General features: G+C 37.8%; 2 protein-coding genes across 4 annotated transcripts; one reads left to right on the forward strand and one right to left on the reverse strand.

The window, feature by feature from the left end:
* Positions 1 to 4,157: 4,157 nt before the first annotated feature.
* LOC121797335 (mitochondrial succinate-fumarate transporter 1-like) lies at positions 4,158 to 6,173 on the forward strand. Its single transcript, XM_042196090.1, has 2 exons — positions 4,158 to 4,640; positions 5,404 to 6,173. Exons 1-2 carry the CDS (start codon positions 4,248 to 4,250, stop codon positions 5,929 to 5,931), a joined length of 921 nt encoding a protein of 306 aa, XP_042052024.1. The 5' UTR covers positions 4,158 to 4,247; the 3' UTR covers positions 5,932 to 6,173.
* Positions 6,174 to 10,179: 4,006 nt separating this feature from the next.
* On the reverse strand, positions 10,180 to 20,040 carry LOC121795632 (importin-11-like). 3 transcript variants are annotated; one of them, XM_042194177.1, is made up of 24 exons: positions 19,598 to 20,040; positions 19,383 to 19,492; positions 18,895 to 18,967; positions 18,637 to 18,698; positions 18,341 to 18,482; positions 17,461 to 17,667; positions 17,202 to 17,268; positions 16,561 to 16,960; positions 16,274 to 16,421; positions 16,025 to 16,185; positions 15,563 to 15,662; positions 14,781 to 14,855; positions 14,572 to 14,706; positions 14,147 to 14,236; positions 13,875 to 14,051; positions 13,684 to 13,788; positions 13,441 to 13,599; positions 13,309 to 13,353; positions 13,000 to 13,221; positions 11,242 to 11,348; positions 11,094 to 11,150; positions 10,939 to 10,996; positions 10,624 to 10,869; positions 10,180 to 10,524 (listed from the first exon to the last, which is right to left on the reverse strand). In XM_042194177.1, exons 1-23 carry the CDS (start codon positions 19,736 to 19,738, stop codon positions 10,708 to 10,710), a joined length of 3,003 nt encoding a protein of 1,000 aa, XP_042050111.1. In that variant the 5' UTR covers positions 19,739 to 20,040; the 3' UTR covers positions 10,180 to 10,524; positions 10,624 to 10,707. The 3 variants fall into 3 exon arrangements, with proteins under 3 accessions (XP_042050111.1, XP_042050110.1, XP_042050109.1); XM_042194176.1 differs by having other exon boundaries at positions 10,939 to 10,999; XM_042194175.1 differs by having other exon boundaries at positions 10,939 to 11,014.
* Positions 20,041 to 21,222: the final 1,182 nt, after the last annotated feature.

Here is a 21,222-nt window from a genome sequence, read left to right on the forward strand (position 1 = left end):
CTTGAAAAAGAAGATTTGCCGTTTCTGGCTTCCACCCCTCCCGAATAGATCCTAGTTTCTGTCAGAAGGCTTCGGGGTAAACAATATTTCATATTATGAGGAAGAACATGAAAGGAGCATGAGAGAGTGATTACCGTGATGAAATTAGGATTTGGTGAGGAAAAATGAGGTTTCTTCCTACTGCTCCCTCCGCCGCTTTGCGATTCAAAAGTGAGGAGTGAGTGGCTACGAATTTGTGTGAGGGATAGTGATTAGGGTAGGAGGATTTATATATCCGTGTACTGAGAGCAAATTTTGGTGATTGATTTCACCTTGATTGCCATCTAAAATTAGGAAGATATGCCAGAATGGGTGAAGAGATGGAGACGTAATTGCTGCGACGTGGGAGGGGAGCAAATTTTGGTATTTGATTGCTCAATCAATTTGGGATTAATTGCTTTGACTGAATTTTACAATTTAAACGGATGTTTCCTTGCAGAATGGAGGATTCAACGTGAAGAGAAGGGTTCTGATGTCGGAAGGAAGATTTCAGAGTACTGGGCTCAAAAGGAAATGAGATTGGGCCAGGGATATTATTTGAATGAGTATTAGTTTGGGCTCAAGACCCTGTTAAAATTTTATTTAAATAGTATAGCCCATAATTTATTCTTTATTAGATTGGACTTGTATCAATTTTTTTAATTCATCCGGTGCGTTGGAATTTAGTCTAATAAATAATCCTCAAGGAAAGGATCACATTGTGATTTCACAATCACTAATTTCGAGCTTTGTAAAATAAATCATCAATTATTTGAAAACAAACAAATTCGCCCCACATCAATTATTCAAAACAACCACGTCACATATTCAACGGAGTTGACTCGGTCAACCCACAATCATAACTCCGAACTAAAATTAGGTCACCAAAGAAACCACATAATAAATCCACTCGTCATTTAATTTGTGGCATTAAATGAAATAAAAGAGATCGTTTTAGGGTTCGAAAATTATGGTTCAAAAAGTGGGGCGTTACAACTTCACTCTAAGCATGTAACACTTCACTCTAAGCATGTAATACTTCACTGAGCGAACGATTATCACCGTTTTCTCCTCTGTCGCTCTTCGCTTTCCCAGTTTGAAGCCATTGGTCGGAGGAAACGGTGGCTGGAATGAAGAAAATACGGAGAAGAATTGAGGACACAGCGCCGGAAATTGATGGAGGAAAGCACGGTGATAAGCCCTAACTATGCGACGACGAGGAATGGAGGAAATGGCGGCTGGAATGCAGGAAACATGACGAAGAATGGAGGTCACAGTGGTGGAACCCTATGTATTCGACGGAGAGATAAGGAGAATTAGAGAAGAAACATACGGAAGTGAAACGTTAAATGAGGGAAAGAAAAAGACCCACCACCTCATTTTAATTCAGAAAAATGACCAATATACCCCCAAGTGAACTAAATTATTCATATAGTGAATCAAAACCTAAATATAATGCTAGAATTCTAAAAGTAATCTTAGCCCTTGATTTCTTGATTTTGTGGCTGAGATTTGTTCTCTTGTTATGTATTTAAGGGGTACTTGTCCTATATCACTGCTCTTTTTTATTATCTTACGGGTATTTGCAAAACATATATACTATTCTATATTAAAATAATACTATTAGTATTATATTAAAATATTAAATAAATCATTCATTTATTCATATAATTTTGGCCATAAGATTAGTCATGCATTTATGGACATGGTAATTTTAAAATAATAGCATAAACGTGTGGTATTAAGACCATCTCCAACCATACTCCAATAATGAGTTTTGGTGTAGAAATCTTCTCCAACCATACACCAAACTCAAACTCATTTTTTGTGGTTTTTGTGAAATAACACCAAATATGGTGTTATTGCAAAAAAATTATGAGACAATAACTCAAAAATGGTGTAAATTTTGAATTTGGTATAAATGGTTGGAGTAAAACTACTTTTTGGTGTGATATATACTAAAAATGGGTTTGAGTTTGTGGTAAATGGTTGGAGATGGTCTAAAAAGTGTAAGTATACAAACATTTTAAAGGAATTTTATTGACTATGTAGCATTAGTATTTGATATAAGTAGCATAACATATTACTCCCTCCGTCCCACTTTAAGAGACCCATTTAAGTTCGACACGTATTTTAAGAAATATAAAAAATGTTGATAAAAAAGATAGTGGTGGATCCTACTTTTATATAATAATTTAATAATCAAATGTGAGTGGAAAAATGTTAATGGAATGTGAGGCCTATTACTTTTTATGGGATACTCCTACTAAGACTCCTACAGTGGGATGGAAGGAGTACTATATAGAGGGTGTGTTATATTGCTAATTTCACTTTTAAATTATTAATTACAGTTAAATGATGGAGTATACATTATATTATTACATCAAGGTACAATATCATTTATCCGAATATCAATATGATGCAAAAAAATGTCAAGGTATTAATGTCAATTAACAAAAATTTAGTTATAATTAACTTTTAAAAATATCTCAAAACTTTAAATGATTATAAATATATTAATTTGTAATATTTTCTTTACGCAAAATATATCAAATTAAAAATGATTTTATAAGGATTGTAACGAGATCTCACTTGCATATGTTCCGATGTCAAAATTTAAATTTTTAAGTTTTCAGAAGTATCAAATAGCAGGTTAATGTCAATATAATGCATATACAATGTCAATGTTAAATTGTGTTAACATATTTAATGAATCGTATTGATATGTTTAGTACACTGCATTGGCCCTTTGATTCAAAACCCTAATGTTGGTAGTTTTCTTATCTTTTTAAATTTAAATAATAATAGAACGACATTACAAATGACAATTTATAGATCATTAGATCTCTACAAATTTTATGATTTTAAATTAGTTATTAATTAGCAATTAAAAATTGAGTTAGCAATTGATCACACCCCTACTATATACTCCTCCGTCCGTGAATAGGAGTCCTGGTTCACTTTTACCATAAATGGTAATAGGGTCTCACCTTCCACTAACTCATTTAACTCACATTTCATTTAAAACTAATATATACAAGTTATTCCATTAATATTTTTCCATCCACTTGTCTTAACATTTCTTAAAACCCGTGCTGCCAAGAAATTAGACTCCTATGGCGGACAATGGGAGTACTATATAAATAAAGAATTTATGCTGACGTATGTACCGAAGTGTCACAAACTGAATGCAGTAAAAGTTAAAATGTAGGATGAAAATGTGTAAATCTTTCACTCTCTAATTACTCATTCTCCAAATGTCGATGACACTCACCAATCTACAACCACTAAATATCGGCGAAACTCACTATTTTCAGTGAAACTCACCAATATCAACTGTTTGTTTTGATTTTAGCTGGTTGGTGCTAAGTGTTTCATTAACATAGTAATACTAATAAGTAATAACATAGTAAAATTCACGAACCTTGGAATAAGTAAACAAAATCCAGAAAAGAGTTTGTTAACACTTGGACTAGAAACGAACTCGCTACGAAATTAACATACGACCGAACAATTTTGGGAGTAATATAAAATGAAAGTGCACTTAGACCAAACCATTAGATTCAAATATGTACCTACTGATTGATTCAATTTAATTATAAAATGAAAGTGTACCTATTATAAGCCAAATATAAAATCAATGTGTACCTATCATAAGCCAAATATGGAGTTACTCCGTATAGATTGATTCAATTTAATTATATTCAATTAATACCAACTTTATTTTTAAAAAATTAGTAGTATTTGGTAAGTGAATGCAAAGAAAAAAATTACTCCCTTTATCATTTAAAATAGATCATATTTGTCATTTTTTATGTCACTTAAAATAAACCAATTCTATTTTAAAAAATAAGGGGAATCTCATTTTTCATTAACATTCCAATCACTTTTTTCTTTTTATCTCTCTTATTCTATATTTTGAGAATTAAAAATTATGTCATTTTAAATATTGTCTATATTTTATGAACAGAAAGAGTAAGTATAAAATAAAATAAATAAATAAATAAATAAAATGCTAGTTAAAAATCAGCAAAATTAAATATTGCGGACAAGAAAGGAATAGGGTTGAGGTAGAGTTATAGTTGTTGGGGAAATTTGTGGGCCCCTATCGATCACAAACACAAATTCGAAATCAATATTCTCATACACGACTGTCAAGTGTCAACTACGCTTCATTTTCACAACCCGATTATACCCTTTCCCCTCACGCGTCGGTGCTCCAAAATCCCATGGCGGAGCAATCGGAGAAGCAGCCCAAATCCATCCCGCCCTACATGAAGGCTGCGTCCGGTTCGTTCGGCGGCGTAGTCGAGGCCTCGTGCCTGCAGCCAATTGACGTCATCAAAACCCGCCTCCAGCTCGACCGCACCGGTTCGTACAAGGGGATCCTCCACTGCGGCTCCACCATCGTCCGCAACGAAGGCGTCCGCGCATTGTGGAAGGGCTTGACTCCTTTCTCTACGCATTTGACGCTTAAATACGCGCTCCGGATGGGCTCCAATGCCTACCTTCAGTCAGCCTTCAAGGACTCCGAGACGGGGGAGCTCAGTCACCATGGGAGATTGTTGTCTGGATTCGGTGCCGGAGTGCTTGAAGCTCTCGTTATCGTCACTCCATTTGAGGTTAGTCAGAATCTGATTAATTCGAATTACTTGGGGATTTTAGCTAGTTCTGCTTAATTGATCTCAGAATTCGAAGGATTTTGTATTTGATTGCTCAGAGAAGTTGTTTTGGTTGAATGCATATAATTGAAATTGATATATGATCTCGATCGCTGTAGATAATTCCTATTTGAAGATCAATCATTGATTCCTCTATCTGTGCAGGTTTTCTAATAATTGATGTGCTTTTCAGAGTGCAGCTAAGTTTCTATTAGAATTGTACTCCCTCCATCCACCAATAAATGTTTCATTTTTCCTTTTTTTCCATAGCAATAAATGTCTCATTTCACTTTGACTATACTTGGTAAGTGTACCCTACATTCAACCAGCTCATTTCATTCACATTTTATTATAAAATCAATATATAAAAGTAAGTCTCACCTTCCACTAACTTTTTCCACCCACGTGCCGGTCAGATATGAGTGTAACTGGATGTGTACTTGTGTTGTTGTTGAATATTTGCTTTTGATCATTGAAAATACACTGCGGTGCTCTCCATCTTCCGTTAACAGATTACTGAATATGCAGTGTTATCATTATCATTGTCGGCTTCAGCCCGTCCCGCCCTGTTATCATGCTTGTTTATAGTGATTGTGACGTTCAAATTTTACCTATTTAGTTTGTTTCCCATGAGTTGTAACGTAGGATGAGGTGATCATCTAATTCTGTTCATTCAAACTTGTTCTCGGTTGCTAGAAAGTTGAACGTTCTTGTTCAAATGCAGGTTGTGAAAATTCGACTGCAGCAGCAGAGAGGATTGAGTCCCGAACTCTTCAAGTACAAGGGACCTGTACATTGTGCTCGTATGATTGTCCGTGAAGAAGGGTTGCGTGGTCTGTGGGCTGGAGCTTCCCCAACTGTGATGCGTAATGGAACAAACCAGGCTGCCATGTTCAGTGCTAAAAATGCATTTGACGTTTTATTGTGGGGGAGACGCGAAGGTGATGGGAAAATCCTCCTACCTTGGCAGTCTATGATATCGGGATTTCTTGCTGGAACTGCTGGTCCAGTATGTACTGGGCCCTTTGATGTCGTGAAAACAAGGCTCATGGCTCAAAGCAAATCGAGCGGGTTGAAATACAGAGGTATGTTTCATTGTATCACAACTATATATGCTGAGGAGGGAATTCTTGCATTGTGGAAAGGATTATTGCCAAGGTTAATGAGGATCCCGCCCGGGCAGGCGATCATGTGGGCTGTGGCTGATCAGATAACTGGATTTTATGAGAGGCGATACCTACAAGCCTATTGAGCATTCTGTAATTCACTTGGAAGTGAAGGTTTCAGAGTTTTTTATGCCCTTTAGCTCGTGTAGAACTCGGTATTTTCTTTGTTCTACATATTTAGCTTTTAATTTACTTATTTGTAGGACGTTCTTTATGTTATAACTAGCGTCTATATTTTGAGAGCGAAATTGTTGGGTGTTAGAATTTTTGCTGGATTAGATTCATTGAAATATGTAATTCATTTTAGTAATTTGGATGATTGGTTTCATTGAATTTCGAATAAATTCTTGATTGATCAAGATCTTCATTGGCTGGTCACATTGTAGCAAAAATAATGGAAGGGTTTTTACATTTGTGCAGACAACATGCCCTTGTCTCAGCGGGTTAATTCTTTTTTAGTTCTAGGGGGTTTTTTAATTCCTTAAGTGTATTGGGCTTTTTTTAAATTTTAGTTTTGGGAGAGACGCATGACCCTCATGCGTCGCCCGATAATGAAACGCATGACCCTGATGCGTTTTAGTGTAAGACGCATGACGCACATGCGTCTTTCATTTTTTTTAATTGAACGACGCATGACACACATGTGTCTTAGGGTAAAACGCATGACGCACATGCGTCTCTCTTTTAAACATAACGACGAGAACATAATCTCATTTCAGCATGAGAGAAAGAGAGAAAAGGGGCAGGCGATTTCCGGCAATTTTCCCTTATCTTTCGGTAAGTTTTGTTCAATCTTTCAACATTCCTCCCTTATTTGTTGTTTATTTGCATAATATTAGGGTTTCTAATAAATTTATCTTAAATTTAATAAATTAGGGTTTATAGAAAAAAAATTGTGTCTAATTGTTGTTGGTTTGTATATTTTTTTTTTTCAGAAATCATACAAATATTTGTGAGTTTATATTGGGGTGGTATAATAGTTCAACTTCCTCAAGTCGGTATTGGTTATGATCCACCTCGTGCGAGAGCCTCCATCGTATTGAATTCGTGTGTTTCATTCTCTGAATTAGTTGCAATGATATGTGCTAAAATAAGAATAGATTCATATCAACACTCCATCGAAATATCATGGAGGCATTGTCTCTTTGGTACCGGTATGAGTTATTTATGTATTGGGGTTGACAGTGATGAAAGTGTGATGTTTATGTGCAATGAGGCTCTAAATTTTACTCGTCATATTGAATTATTTCTTGAGTATTCGTCTGTTGGAAATTTAGAAATCCCACCAGTCGTTGATTATGGTGTTGGATCATCTACGAGGGTTGAACATATGAGCTTTGATTGTGGTATGAAAGATGTTGCAGATGTTGCAGATGCTGCTGATGTTGGAATGAATAATCAAGCGAATGTTCAAGATAATGTTGATGTTGATGTTGTACGAAGAGACCTTGATCCACCATTGTCGTCATCATCATCTGATGCTATTTTAAGTGATGATTCTCCAGGTGATGTTTCTAGTGATGAGGATATAGTGTGTAAACCCGTCGTGCAAGGTGAACAACCACTTCCAGAATATGTTCACAGTGGGTTGATATATTTTCGCAGACTACCGAGTGGTCCTTATGGGGTACCTGATGTTGGTAATGAACACAGTACTATGTACTGGGATGAAGCACACCCGTATCGGATTAATTTGGGAACAAAATTTGATAGCAAGCTGCATGTGAAGACTGCTATTACTATGTGGAGTCTGAGGCAACACCGGCAATTTAGGGTGGTTGAGAGCAAATTAAGAAGGTGGCATGTCGTATGCTGTTATCAACAAGACCGAAGCTGAAAAAGCGAACAAATGTTCGTGGGGAGTTTCTGTTACACAAAGGGCCCATGATGATATGTGGGAAATTAGGAAGTGGGTGGGACGTCATAGTTGTGAAGGCCATCGTAATGACAGAGGGCATGCTAACTTTTCATCATCAATGATTGCTTTGTGTATTTGCCATCAATTGCTAAAAAATGCCGAGTACAAAGCCGCAGCCGTAAGAAATTTTGTTCATGACAGATTTCATGTGGTAATCAGTTATAAGAAGGCATGGTATGCACATAGAAGGACTATAGAGATTGTATTTGGTGGATGGGATGAGTCATTTAGACAGTTGCCAAGCTACATGCTTGAACTGCAGTCAAGGAATCCCGACACAATTGTTGAGTAGAGGCACAATGAGTTGTTGAGCCAGGGACGTAATAAAGTCTTCTATTACGTTTTCTAGGCACTTGGGCCTGCTATACATGCTTTCCAAGAGTGCCAACCAGTTTTAATAATAGACGGGACTCACCTTCGATGAAGATTTAAAGGTAAGTTGGTTGTTGCATGTGGTGTTGATGCTAACAAGAAATGCCAGCCGATTGCATATGCTGTTGCTGATGAAGAAACTGACGACAGTTGAGAGTGGTTTTTGGATCATGTAAGAATTCATGTGGTGAAATACCAAAGGGAGGTATGCATCATTTCGGATAGGCATAAAGGAATCCTTAAGGCTATGCGTTCTGATGAATGGAAAAAGCCGCCGATATGTCATCACAAATTTTGTTTGATCCATTTGAGGAAAAATATCTTGACGAGATGTAAGGGCAGTAATGTGAAAGGCATGGTATGGGCATTACATGTCACAACTCAAGTACGTAAATACATGCGAAGGCGACGTGCACTACGGGAGGAAAGTCTTGTTGCGATACAAGAGCTCAACAAAGCCAAAAGGAAAATTGGTCTCTTTGTTACGATGATGAGCTGAGATGGGGGGGTGACCTCAACAAACATGTCAGAGAGCTACAACAAAGTATTGAAAGGTATGAGAGAGTTTCCAATTAGAGCTTTGGTTGATCTGACATTTTGGAGAACAGTGCAATGGTGGGCAGATAGAAAAATAGAAATGCAACATACCGAAGGTCGGTTAACCCCGTGGGCGAGGGACAAACTTGCTGAGAATGATACGAAGGGGAAAATACATTATTGTTCAGTACTTGACCGAGAACTAGGCCATTACCAAATTCTAAGTCGTCCACGTTTAGAAAATGGACAGGCAAAGGGCAATAACAGACAAGAGGTCGAGTTTAGGGATTCAAAGTGCACTTGTGGGAAGTGGCAGATGTAGAGTGTTCCTTGTTCACATGCTTGCGCCGTTGCTAGAGATAGAGGCAACGCTATGTTTGAACTCATTGATAAACACAAAAACAAAGCTACATGGGAAGCACAGTACTCTGGTGGCCCATTTAACGCACCAAGACACGAAGATTATTGGGCTAAACCTGGATGGAAATTGCGTATCACCCCTGAGCAGTTGCTTCCTCGAAAGCGCGAGGTAAATAAACTTACAGCCAAAATTGCTTGATGAGAAACAAACAACTATTTATAAGCCAGAAGTTTTCATGCCATTCTCTACAAGGCTTGTTGTTTAGTGTGAATTGTTGCAGTTTTGAGGTTTCCTTTGAAATGAAGATAAGGAGATGGAATAATTATCACCTTGGAAAAGTGTCGCGTTCGTTTGGGCATAGTAGAATGTGTAAACCATGATCTTTTACAAGTTTTAGTGTAAATAGTCGTTATTGTGACTTAATCCTGTATGCTCATGTCATAATGTGCATTACAGGTGACCTAGTTGCCAACATCAAGTTTACTGTTTTGCTTCTTCCAAATGGGTCAGATCGAGTCACCTTCAAGCCCACAAAAACAGTTGATAATCCTGAGATCAAAGCCTGGTTAGCATTGGGCACGAAATCAAAAAAGAAAGGTTAGTTTGAATTCACATAGCTTTAAATTCTTCATTACAGATTCCTATCTTCATGACAGTGAAAACAAACAATTTTCACAAGGTGATAAAACAGAGAACACTGAAGCTGAGCCAATGGATGAGGCTCTAAAACTGCAACTTCTCAAGAATGAGAAATTCCCTTCTGCGCTTTGTACTTTGTTAATGAAATTTTGGCTGTTCAGTCGTAATGGTTGCTTTTTGGTAAATTTTTGTTAATGAAATTTTGGTTGCTTTCTGGTGAATTGTTTTGCGCACACTGCTCTGAAATGTTTGATCCATTTTGAGAATAGCATTGGACCTAGTACCTCCTTTCCTTCCAACTCCAATGTGCTCGTGTTCGTTTTGGATTTTAGTTTGAGTTTGTTTTACTAAACACATCAAAAAGGGCAAAATAATGTTGAAGATGTACATATAGTTGACGGATTTAGTAGGTTTAGCCATATCTTCCTCTATTTCATCAATTGACACCATATATTTCACCATATAGCAATTGATACTACGAATATCTATTTAATCGATACCTTTCTGTTAAGATGATCTCAGGTTTCAAATCAAATAAAAAGGACTTTTTAAGTCCATAAATATAACATATGGCATCTGGTGGAAGAATTACACGGGCAAGGCAGCCTCTGAAAATTTCAATATAAAAAGTTCGGTTCCTCATATACCTCAAACTCTCACCCTAATGTCCCCAAAAACCATGACATGAAGGGATCACCACTATTTACAGTGTGGTTGTGCTGAACGAAAACCGCTCGATAAGATAATCCACCATTAGGCCAGATGATGAATCGGAATAACATCAATAATGAAAACAAAACCAAAGGAATTCGACAACACTCCTTGCAAACTCAAAAGTATATTCAATTTCACCTGTCAAAACAGATTATTTTAGTTGTTGCGTAATTTGTGAGTAAAGCTGATGAATGCCAATGTATATTTATCTTAGGGTTGGCAGGATGTATGTGTTACCTTTCAAAGATTGACATGAATATGGTGGAACCTTTCAGATCACAAAATTGTATCACCACTGCTTCTTGGAAAGCCACACCTAGTTTATGGCATATTTAATGCGCGTTTCAGTTGAGCGAATGAGGAAGGATGAATTTTGGACATAGCGGTATTAAACAATTCTCCATGGAGAGCAGAGCATGTCTGGAGGTTGTCCTTGAGCGAACTCTCCAGCGGAATTTGGTTAATAGGGTCAGAGAACTTGATCTGGAAATGGATATACTAGGTTATTCATATGACATGATTCTGAATCTTTCATTAAATTCGGAAAAGTACCTGTCTCCTCCGTAATTCTTTGCTTGGGACCTCCATCTTGCTAGATTGCATGTTATCGCTACTATATGGCAAAAGGATGTCATCGCCAAAATAACAATGTCAATATATGAGAACATTTGAGAAAATCAACCACTGAGAATGAGTAGATAACTGACCTTGATTCCTCTTCTGTCAACTCCTCGGTTCCACCCAATATCACACTTGTGCATACACTGATACGAACATAATATAACAGAAAATTGAATTAAAACTTGTGTCAGTAGAACTGGAAGAGATAAATCAAGCATCAAGTAGATGAATTACCCAAGGATCTGCTCAAGTTTATCAAGAACTTGAGACATTCTCAACGTTAGAATTATAGAAAGGGCTAGAGCAAATGTCTTTCTTTGCGTGGAAATGACATTATCAACCTACAACACCGGATAAAGAACAAGCTTTAATAACCATGGCTGAAATTAAGACAAAAAGTTGAGCCATGTCCAACACAAATCAAGCTTCAATAAATCAGAGCATATGGCAGCTTACAGCGGCCAACCAAAAAAACTGCCACAAGGTTATGACAGTTAGCATGACGGGATATGCCGGTCGATAAATAAATAAATTAAACATTACTAATATACAAACACAATATGAAATATAAAAAGGAAAATCTTTGAAAATGATAAAAATATAATATCTCTAATCTTAGAACAATTAAAACATAACATGTAAATCATTATGTCTTGAAGTGTTAGCTCAATAATTAAAATGTACAATCACCAGACATCAATGCATGTTATGTCTAAATTCACATCCTCCTGAATCTTCATCAACCTCAGCATAGTCATCCTTGTCGTAATCATCAACATCCAACAAAACAAATCCTTCTCCCTCTTTACCTTTGGATACATCAATATTCTCAATATGTTCTCGCTCAAATTCTTCATCTACAAGCCATCTATTTCAACAACGGTCGCCAATTTTCCTTTCACTTTTGTAGATGCAGTTGTGGTTCTTGTGTCTCTTTTAGAACCTCTAACACAACTTGACGAAGTGGGACAATCTTTTCTTTTCTTAGACCTAGTATATGTTAAAGACTCTCCATCCCCCAAAACCTTGTAGACAGTATTCTAATCAACCGAATCTCCATTATAAACCTAATAATTGCCAACACCATCAGCATCATCCAACTCTCCAACTACCACTCATTACACTCATCAAATTTTTGGTTATATTTAACCAAATCCTGCACCTTCATAGGCTTGAGCCTATCTCTTTTTTTGTGGAATGAATCTGCTGCATAAATATAATTGTAGGTTTGTTAGTTTTATATTATATTAGAACTGAAAATATAAATACGTTTGGGCGGCACTGAACAGAAGGCGGTGATTGGACGGTGGGAGGAGGCAGGCAGATAGATGCAGAATAATACGCGAGTTATAAAACCTGAATCTGATAAATTTGGAAGCTGTAAATGGATCATATTTAGTAAATGGGTCGAACTTCAGGCAAATGTGACAAATCATTTGGGAAAATGAGCTGGGTAGCGGGTTAAGTGGGACAAAACAGCCGCCATAAACGCCATGGAGCCGCGATGGACCCCTGGAGGCTGCCATCAAAATCTGCCACAAATCATCGTGGCAATATTGTTTATAACTGCACCGCCACAGAAAGCGACATGGTGGAGCCACGGCAGATATTTAATACTCCTTCCGTCCACGAAAAATATTCCCATTTTGCCATTTTGGGATGTCCACAAAAATTAGTCCCATTTCTAAAAATGGAAAGTTTTCTCTTCTACTTTACTAACTTTTTCTCTTCTTTCTCATATTTTACCCACTTTTTCCCTCATATCTCTCTTACTTTACCTACTTTTTCTCCTTTTCTCTTACTTTACCAATTTCTCATTAAAACTCATGCCGTCCACAAATGGGACTATTTTTTGTCATTGTTTGACCAGGCTTGACAAGCGACAGATAAAGAGAGACTGAAGATATGCTGATAACTTGAGTCAAAATATTGATAGTTTTCTCAGGTGAAGGAACAAAAGACAAACTTTTGATGTAAAAACCACTTGCTGACCTTGTCAAGCCACACGTCAATCAGGCAAAGAAGTATGCTTTCTTCACTTGAGATCCCAGCCTTTTGAAGATGTGCTAACAACAATGGATCTGATGTGAGTTGTGCAAGATAATTGATATTCATGACCAAAATCCTCGCAAGTATCGCAGCTGATGCCGTTTTCACTGCTGTCTTTGAAGGATCATGATCATCTCCCCGGCTCAGGCATATGACAATTAGTTTCTGGAATATCATTGTAAAACTTATAAAAACCCATAGAAATCAAGATATGAAATCATACATTATTGTAATGGATATGGAGAGAAATACCTGCACAGTGGTGCTGATTAGTTGGGGCACTTCAGCAGGAAAGCACTGCATTGCAACAAAGTACACAAATTATCATTATATTGAGTTCTCAAGTGATGCTCTGCTGCTGCAGCATCAAGACCGGAGACATACCTGAACTAAAACATCCACTAGTGGAAGAATTGAAAGCAGCCCTTTATCATTGACATTACCAATAACTAGATCAAGCAATTTTGAAAGTGTCTGTGCATGCATATTGAGGAACTCTAAACCACCAAGAACTATGTAGCCTTCAATAATGCTGGCAGCCACCTATATACAAAGTTTGACGTCAAGCCACTGTATTTTACAAACGTAAAAGAATATACAACCACCAAAAGGAGAAATTCTGTGAACCTTTAAATAATCAAAACTCCTATCCAAGATTTCAACCAAACATGGGAAGAAACCCAAAAGCTGAGGCACCATTGCAACTGCATGAGTAAGAGTAGCCTCCCATAACTGTACGATAAGGATACACAAGAAATAATGATTTTGAATGTTAGAGATTATTTGGAAACTTGAGTCAAGCTTAATGGACTACTGACCAGCATGCTATCTTCCAAAAGTTCATCAGGGCTATTAGCATTAATCACACTCTGTAATATGGGCATCAACAAGTTGTAACAGATAGATGACTGATAACCCAGTGCAGCAACAAAGTTCTTTAGAGCTGTAAGAAGCTGAATCTGCAGAAGGCTTTCACCAGAAGATTCTTCCCAAGCCTAAGACAATCATCAAGTGAATGCTTTAAATAAAATTAATTTTAGAATCCTTGTCTACGATTATGCCTACAGGATAAAATAAACATGTAATATACCTTGTGGAAAAACATCACCAATTTGTTTGCATAAGGAATAACTTCAGTGATGCGTCCAATAAGACTAGAAATTGTATTCAAAACTTGAACCTGGATATTGGATATAAAATAAGAACTTAATAAGGAAGTATTGCAGTCAACCTACAATCAGCAGATTCATTTTATATATAAAATGACTGATGTTTAGAGTGTATGACAGAAGAGTTTAAACTAACCTGGCTGATATAGTGATCCATAAAAGAGAAACAATTGACAGACAAAATCAGGTCATACTAATTGCAATTGAAGAACAGAAAAGAATAAGAATTGATAAAGAAATTGGTAGCTTGGTTTTAGAGTTTCACAAATATGGCAAGCGGAAGACCATTCAAGGATTTCATTGATCACTGAGTATAAATATGGAAAAATAAGAGCCTGTCACTTACTTTTGAGTCAAATTCTTGTACATCTTCCACCAATTTGAAACATGAGTCCCAGCATACTGGAAGAAGATCTGAAAAGTCTTGCTCTGAGAAATTTGCATCTTCAATATGGAAATACAAAGATCGGGATGCAGCCAACTGAAACAACAGGTCAAATGTTGAAAAAGAAACAAGGGAAATTCATAAGCCAGTTACAGATGTACACATCATACCCTGACACACAAGTCTCCCTCCTGAAGCAATTTTATTAAAGCGCAATATACTGGTCGTCTGGTATCATCCTTAATCTATAGATGAAAAGAAACAAGGCACAAAAGTCAAGAAACTAGTTATACTGAAAGGAGTACATCCAAATATTAGACCATACAACACTTCATTCAGTAAGATAGAAAATCACTCCTGCCCAGCCAATCATTGATCAGGTCATTCAATTAGCCTCGCCCATCATGAATCCAATCACAAAAAGTTCACAGCCTAAGAAGACTCCTGCCAGGAATGCCTTACATGGGAAGCCCATTACATAACCTCTTCCCACCAATCTAAATTCACAATATTCAAGCTAAGTTCTTTAACAGCACACTTAAGTTCTTCATTTTAATATCCATTCTTTATATAGTATGAATTCAAAAATAAGATTTGATTTGAGCTTTGACCTGAGATCTCAGTCACTCTTAGAAGGCACTAACTCTCAAGGCCACCATATTACCAAATTTGACATATGTTACAGAAGTGCTCAGCATTAGATAAATTCATTAAGAAATACTCAATCAACCAAGACAGCAAGCTGCAAATAAATAGATAAAACAGAATATCAGATCTGCAATCATTTGGCTTCTGATATCAGTACCTTTTTCATATGAATAGTTCAGATCGAGCATGCTGTAGTTAGATGCAGAAGCATAAGAGACAATAAAATAGAGTTATGCAGACATGAATTGTAGGTGATCTAAATGGTGAAATGATGGCATATGCACACAGCTTGCGAGTAATTCACCTCTGAGACCCACTGCCCCAGGATCAATGCAACTTTCCTGTGGATGATCCGCATGTTTGGATTATCATTTGTTAGTTCAACAGATAATGCGCCATTGAACCTGCATAAGAGTGTCAGTGAATTTCCAATATAAACTCACTACAAAGTAAAATAAATTCTCCGAAAAAAACTCTGTTCTGACTGTCATCAAATGAAATTCTGAAGAGACATTGATTCTTATAGAACATTGTCACCATCATCTCTTAATAACAATTAAAACTTGCCAAAAATTTCCGTCTACATTTTTTCATTTGCAACAAGCTTTTGGGATCAACCAGATAACCACTGAGATTCCCATTGTCAAGGAATAAAAGAACAAATGGTAAGAAGACTGAGCACACCCTTGGCCCAATTGGATAATAGTTAAACTTTTTGAATGAGAAAAGGCTCATAATCTCGCAGACAAAGAGAGAAATGGCTTACCAGTCTTTAAAGCTCAGATAAGTTGAGAGTTCATAATAGACGTATGCTGCCGCACCATACGCAGCATCCTTGAGAAGCAATTGTGGATTTATTTCAGTAACAGAAGAAGGACATCCGTTCATTGCCTCCTGAAGAATTGAAACCACAACTGGACCTAGCAACTACATCAACAGATATCAAGCAGACACAATCAGTTACAAACATGTAAATTGTCGGATATAAATCAAAATATACATCAAAAACACCTACTTGGCTGTTATTCTCAAACAAGACTATGTACAATGCTTCAGCACATGGTCTTAATCTCTCTGACCACAAAATAGAATCCTGCTTGTGATAAAATGACTCAGGATTCTGATACCATTCTTCTACATCACCAGCTGTTAAAACAAAATACCTGCTCAAAAGAATTACCAGTGGTCAGAGGAATACCAAATAGGATCAGAAGGTAAAGGGAGGAAAGGCAGGAGATAAAGACAAAAACAAAGATGTTTCCTACTCTCATAATAACAGAGTCCAGATAACCTAGACTTTACCTCCTTATCAATATGTTACATAGTAGCACCACTCGCTCACTGGGCAGCAATGAAGCCAAAAAGCCAGCAACTACACTTGATACATTCTTCTTCACATCCTGAAGTGAGACCCGGTTGTCATCCATAACACGACCAGTCAAGAATGGCTTGTATTCTTTACATTCTAGGACAGACTTCATCATCACCATGCACTGGATCAAGAAACCTTCAAATGACAATACATCTGGCTCTGGATTCATTATCTTATTCAAGCAGAAATCAACAACAGGCCGAATGACATTTTGGTCACCAAATGAGTAAGGATGTCGTTGATGAAAAGCTATTGAAATCTTCAGCAATTTAGTGCATGATTTCTTCAGGAATTCCAAGAATTTAGGATGTTTCTCTTGAAAAGAAGAATCTGCACAAATTGCATATCAAAATAAGTTCACAAACCAGATAAATTTGTAGCAATAACAAGTAATCTCTAGGTCGATGCCCAAAATCAATTCCCTTCCAAACAACAAATATGGCCACGGTGGAAGCTAACAATGATCAGTTGGTATGAAATAAGCAAAGCACATAAACTGCAACCAAAAGGGAGAAAAAAAGATGTTGGTGAAATACAGAACAAAAACTAAAGGATATGATAGAAATCTTACAGTATGGCAAAAATGACTGGATTGCATTCAGCATAACCGGGCAGACCTTCTTGACGGGTTGTACCTCCTAAAAGACAATACAATTCCGTTTATACCAATATACCCCCCATAATCATGACAATAATCAGAAAACTGGAAGGTATGCAGAAATGGAGATGATAAAGGAGTCAAATGCTGCAACATAGGCTCAAGAAATAGGCAACCAACAAGAAAGAAAGGATAAGAGGGAGGAAGAGATAAAAAGAAGAAGAAGCTTTACCTGTATAGATTTCGAATCACTTTGGAAGCCAGAAACTATGAGTTGGCGTATTATCTTTGAACATAGAAACCATCTTTCACAGATCAAGTACATATCATCCTGGTGCAACTCAGGATTATTTTGAGCTAGCAGAAAAAAACCGTGCAACATTTTTTGTAGGTCAGTCTGCCAAAGGTCCCAGCTGTAATCAAAGAATTGAGATGCTATCTGCCAAATGAGCAAGCATAAAAAGTCCAGTGAAAAAGTAATATATACAGTTAAAAAGATGGAGTGAACCACACAGTGGAACATCAAGTCAACAAAGTGCAAGATAAACAACCAATTCTAAAAAAAGAAACAATTATAGTAGTGGTGATCTGATGGCTCACAATGGCGACAAGAATAAAAGAAACAACCAACTCTAAATAGTTAAGCATCGTTACAAAATACTAGAGGTTTTTCTGACTCACAACTTTTATCTAGATACCTGAACAATACATACATACAAATCCCAAAATCTTATCCGACAACAATAGTGATTATGTCCTTGACTCGGATTAATTTGGCAATCACAAGCCATAGAGTCAACAGAACCAACAGCAACATTTGAACATTCCAAATCTTGATGGCAAAACCATACGATGATCAGAAGAAAAAATTAGAAAAATACACAATAAAGTTAAACACCTCATTTATGTCACACAGGAAAAATAAATAAATAACTAGCCAACAGTCTTAAATCACGAATTGGTAGGACCAATTTCTGACAATGATATGTTATATTGTTTGAATAGTTTGAACAGGAGACTTCAGCCCGAGATCGGACATTAAGGTTAAGTGAAAAGCATATGAACATAAAGGGTGAAATTTAAAGAAAAATAAACAAAATCACAATATGCACCTCAGAGAAGGTCCTTTGGTCAGAAGTAAGACGTTTGGTCGATAACTCCTTCAAAATCCGGAAAAGAATCAAGAATATTCTATGTGAAGTTAATGTATCAGCTGACCGAAGCTCTTGTGCTAACACAGAAAGCAAGTGTGACCTGAAAGTAGAGAAAAGGGGACAAAAGTAAGAAGAAAATAAATTATAGGAGTAATAAGTAAATCCAGAAGTAAATGAACATGTATGATGCCACGGATAATCTTTGACTAGATTCATTAAGGAAATTTCCACATGGATGAAGTAGAGAAGCATACCATTCTTTTGGGTAGTCTATCCGAGCGATTTTTGAGATCAACACGGCCAACGTACGAGCTATCTGTAAAATAAGCATGATATTCAAGATTAAACTAGAAAAACAAAGGAAAATGTCTATGAGTTGCTAAGATAGCAATGGATATAAAAACAACACAAGTAAAATGCTGCATACTCAGCTGAGCATGATTCATTACAGATAGTTCGAGTGAAATATAAGGACACAAAGAGACTACTAATAATGTACATGCAAGCATTACCTGGTGATTTTCTTCTCTCAAGTGTGACAATAACTTTTGCCGTAAATGCAATTTCTCTTCATTGCTCAGTCCCCTGAAAAAGGCATTTCCGCAATCACAATCTAGAAAACCTTGGTACCAGTCATCCAACTTAAAAGCAAAACTAACTAAAGTCACCTCAAAGAGAGAAGGATAAAAACACCAAGCTATATCTTCGGAACACCAAACAGAAAAGGTAGGAAAGTAAAATGCGCATTCAAGTCACACAACACGTACATCTCCACTTAAAGAATCACTCTATTTGTTGAAAAGTTCACGATCTAGTAATATTTCTCAGGGCCGTGAGGCATATTTCACATCTAGAATCCTAGCCACAAAGGTTCACCCTATGATGCTGAAAATTAATGCACTTGAGTGACAGTGACACTTAATTCTTTAAAATTAAAGTGACATGAAATGGCAGTTCCTAATGTACGAGAATGAAACACAAATAGCATTAAATCGCTTACGTTGAATCACGCCTGTTCCTCCAATACCGATTAACGCTGTTCTTAAAATAAACTGACGCCATCAATCTCACATCGGTCTGCGATGCTAAATCCTTCGCCGTTATCACCTCCTGCACATCACCAAAACCCCTCGTCGAACAAATCCAATAGTTTCACAGTCACAATAAACACAAGCAACTAACGAAAGCAAACACAGCCACAATCACTTCAAATACCATTAGACAAGAGCAGAAACCAGGCCTACTCTCCAATTGCACGAGAGCATCTTCCGCCGACTTCAGCACATTTATGTCGCTGCTCACTGCATTCGCGAGCAGTCCGTATATCATCGGCAAGTCTGAGACGGTGAGCGCCATTTCCGTTTCTGGAAAAGTCTAGAACAAGCGTATTTCTGAAACAGAGCTCTGTTCGTGCGTCAGAGCAGTTTTGGATCGAGGGGTTAAGTGGAGAATGTGAAAACGCCGCAACCGATACAGGGGAATCGACCGCTTATAGAATTCGAATTTCGGAGGCGGCGGAGCGGAGGGATTTTGAATTTTCCGGCGGAGGATTAAGCGGTGGGGTGAGGCGAAGGAAGGGCAAAATAAAACTGCTGCTGAAGTTTACGAGCTTGGAAGGAGATGAGTTGTAAATTTGTAATCGTTTCAGTGCATTTCTCTTCGGGCTTGATTGGCTTTCAATTTTATTCCTTTGTAATCTAGGATTTTTAGAGCATCCACGACGGCGTGCGGCAGCTCGTCCGTCCGTGCCAGCGGCACGGAGACGCTGTCCGCTGCTACGCGCTGGCACGGAGACGCTGTCCGCTGTTGCGCTCTGGCCGATGGCACGACGCTGCTCGACGCATCGAGCATGTCCTTGCCAGCGAGTAGACGACGTGGCAGACGGTGATTGGCCAACGGCATAGCCTTTGGCAATTTGATTTTTTTTTAAAAAAAAACGGTTTTTAATTAAAAAACCGATTTAAAATATAAAAAAAATATTTTTCCACTTCCCAAAAAATTATATCTGTTTCTATCCACTTTTAATTTATTTTTCAATTTTTTCCCCAAAAATACACATTTTCATTTTTATAAATACCCTCACTTTCACACCAAAAAATTCACATCACACTACACAATTCTCATCTACATTCTCTCATTTCCATTCTCAATCTTTCTTCCACTCCTACAACAAAACAATGTCCGGCCACGGCGATCACCCCCGGGCTCCCACGGTTGGAACCCCGATTGGTTCGGTTCACAACCGTTTCCTAGTCTGGAAACGGAATATTCGGCCCCTCCTCAAACCTAAAGTTCGGGAGTTCCGGGTGGCTACCGGCCTTACCCGATTGACGACCAAGCAAGATGCCCCCGAAAGGGCAATACGGGTAGACACCCAAGCCTAGAGCGAGGTCGAGCAGCCCTCCCAAACTCCGACTCCTCCTACTCGCGGTGTCCGCACACCGTACACTCCGGCGGAGATAGAGCAATTGTTCAAGACGTTCTTGTCAATCTCCGAAGATCTGGAGGTTGGCACGAACCAATCCAGCGATCATTATTGGTGGCGCATCTGTCGCCGGTACAATTAAAACCGGTCGGAGGGAACAATCGAGCGCAACGAGAGTATGGTGCGCAACGCCATATACAGAGCCAACGAAGAAATTCAAAAGTTCCAGGGGTATTACCTCCATGAAGAGCGGTCGGCGGGGGCGGCCGGAGCGAGGTCGACATCATCAGTTCCGCCTTGTCAACCTACCAATCCATGAACTACAAGCCGTTCAAGTACCTCAACATTTGGTAGGAGACGCTGTCGCATCCGAAGTATAGGGGAGGCATAACATCCTCCTCTAGCGGCTCCTCCA

Source organism: Salvia splendens, chromosome 3, assembly GCF_004379255.2.
Source record: "Salvia splendens isolate huo1 chromosome 3, SspV2, whole genome shotgun sequence".
In the NCBI taxonomy this organism is placed as follows: Eukaryota; Viridiplantae; Streptophyta; class Magnoliopsida; order Lamiales; family Lamiaceae; genus Salvia; species Salvia splendens.